General features: G+C 45.6%; 1 protein-coding gene across 2 annotated transcripts in view; it reads left to right on the forward strand.

Moving 5' to 3' along the window:
- The window catches only part of onecut2 (one cut homeobox 2), a 19,393-nt gene extending 17,357 nt beyond the window's left edge, over positions 1–2,036 (forward strand). Inside the window, exon 2 of one of the 2 annotated variants that reach the window (XM_027158753.2) lies at positions 1,696–2,036. In XM_027158753.2, the coding sequence (XP_027014554.1) occupies positions 1,696–1,985 (290 nt within the window). In that variant the 3' untranslated portion in view covers positions 1,986–2,036. The remainder of the gene's footprint in view (positions 1–1,695) is intronic. The other variant, XM_027158754.2, reaches the window with a different exon arrangement.
- Positions 2,037–2,553: the final 517 nt, after the last annotated feature.

Here is a 2,553-nt window from a genome sequence, read left to right on the forward strand (position 1 = left end):
TGTTGTGTTGTTTTGTTCGAGCCTTCCTGCCCCTCTGGCTTGGGCTGATAATGACCAGGAGATCATGTGTTAAAGCCTCTTTAACTGCTCACAGCTCTCAGACTGCACCGAGCCCTAAAAATACCCTGCAGCTTCTCCTCACACCAGCTAGATCATTTGGAGAATCTTAGTAGCCACGGAGGCAATTACCTGGAGGGCGCCTGACTTCTCCTCACATAATCCCGGACGTTTCCTGTGAGATATGACGATTGATCTGAGGAGAGCTGAGGCGAAAATGTTGGACGTGAAGATCTCACTCTCTATACCTTCAGAAACAAAACGCTCATATAGTGTGTGCTTTAAGGAAGGAAGCCATGGTTAGTTTCTTATAACAGCCTGAAGAGGTCAAACACTCGTTCCAAAGAGAGAGACAGAGTGTGTGTGTGTGTGAGAGAGAGAGAGAGAGAGAGAGAGAGAGAGAGAGAGAGTGTGTGTGTGTGTGTGTGTGTGTGATAAGAGATGCTAGACGAGCGCGCGAGAAATAGAGAGATGAGCGATGCGCTCTTCTGCTCTCTCTCTCTCGCTGTCCTCTCTCTCCCCTCGCGTCTCTCTCTCTTCCCGCTCTCATCTCTGCGACGCTGGGCTCGATCACCTAGCTCGCTCCATCTCTCGCGACTCTCTCGCTCTCATGCCCTATCGCGGTTCTCTCTCTGTCCAGCTCTCTCTCTCTCTCTCTCTACCGCTCTGCGCCCGCGTCTCTCTCTATGCGCTCTCGTTCCACTCTACTCTCGTCTAGCATCTTCTCGCGCTCCCTCGACTTCTCGCTCCTCGCTCTCTCGCGCCGCTCTCCTCGTCTCTCTCGCTCTCTCTCTCCTCTCCCTCTCTCCTCTCTCTCTCCTCTGCGCTCTCTCTCGCGCTTTCTCTCGCGATCCCCCTTCTGGCTCCTCCTTTTCTTTCACCCACACACAAAATTACATTTTGTTACAGAAAACTTATAAAAAATATTATCATCAATATTAAATTTATTTTTTTATTTATAATAATTACCTTCATAATTGTTATTTTTAATAATTAATTATTTTTTTAATTATTGTTACCATGGCAACGATATATACAAGGAGCCCCATGTTCTTCATCAAAATCAGGTCTTGTGTAACGCGGTTGCCTGAAGATTCCTCGTGACCGGTCGTCTTATTTACTGCCTCGAACGTCGTTTAACTAATTTTTCTTTTTCTTTTTCTTTCGATCCGACGAGTCGACTCATATCTGGACAAACGATACAGCGGTGTTTGTGTAGCTGTTGAGGAGACGTACGGCCGCAGTGTGTATGTAGTCGTGCAGAGTGATTTTTTTTTTTACTGAATTCTTAAAATATCAACGTTTCTGACGATCCCGTTTCTTTCCGTCGTCTTTCCAGCATCGATTGTACAAAATCTGTTTAAATAAAAAAAAAAAAATCGAGGGGTAAAAAAAAAAAAAAGGGTAAACGATTATAACTCTGAGCTAGTTCATGTTCCACGTAGTTGCCTAGCAACCGTTTCCCGATGACTTCTGATTACTTTCTTGCCCGAGAATCGTTACAAATCCGATAGAACGATCTGTGTGTTTGTTTCCTGGAGAGTAAATTTCATTGACGTATTGACGTATAATAACACGTTGTTTTTTTTGTTTTCTTCTGTTTTCTTCTCTCTTCTCATCTTTCTTGCTCTCTTGGAGAAGCATGTAAAAGAAAAGAACAAGACTCCGGCAAGGAGAGGAGCAATACACCAAAGAAATCGCGCCTGGTTTTCACCGACCTTCAGCGGCGAACGCTATTGGCCATCTTCAAAGAGAACAAGCGCCCGTCCAAAGAGATGCAGCTCACCATTTCACAGCAGCTGGGACTGGAACTGAGCACTGTTAGCAACTTCTTCATGAACGCGCGCAGGCGGAGTCTGGACAAATGGATGGACGAAGGCAGTCCTGGAGGAGCCTCATCCGCTTCCAGCACTTGTACCAAAGTCTGATTATTATTTTTTTTTTCTCAAAAAGCTGGGGTGGGGTTCGGGGTGGGTGAGGCAAAGAAGTGTGAGTTTGGGATGGGTGGGTGGGTTTTATGGGTGGGTGTGCACCAGACCAAAAAGTTATCCAAAGAAAAAAAAAATCGGGTGGATGTGAGGAAGGGCACGGGGTTGCTTACTGGCAAAAATATTCATCCCCATCATCCGACGTCATCGTACGAATCGTTACAAATCTGACAGAACGGCACGAGGTTGAAAAACATTCTGAAAAAACATAAATATTCCGTAAAACGTTCCGTAAAAGATTCCATATATCCAGATTTAGAAATTTCCAGAATAAGCGAACGCTAGAAATCAAAATCAGAGCAGATCCTGTTCATGTAGGCGTCAGTCTTTTCGGTCGAACATCTAGGAGCTTTTATTTGTCCGAATCGCAGCCGCCAATCCAACACAAAAAGACCGAAATCAGCAGGAAGGACGAAGGACGCGTTAGCGACGAAAAAATAAACCCGACGCTCGCGTAGCGACTCGAATAAACATCGGAAACGTCGTCGTCCTGCTGACGGGTGGAGAA

Source organism: Tachysurus fulvidraco, chromosome 21, assembly GCF_022655615.1.
Source record: "Tachysurus fulvidraco isolate hzauxx_2018 chromosome 21, HZAU_PFXX_2.0, whole genome shotgun sequence".
Lineage (NCBI taxonomy): Eukaryota > Metazoa > Chordata > Actinopteri > Siluriformes > Bagridae > Tachysurus > Tachysurus fulvidraco.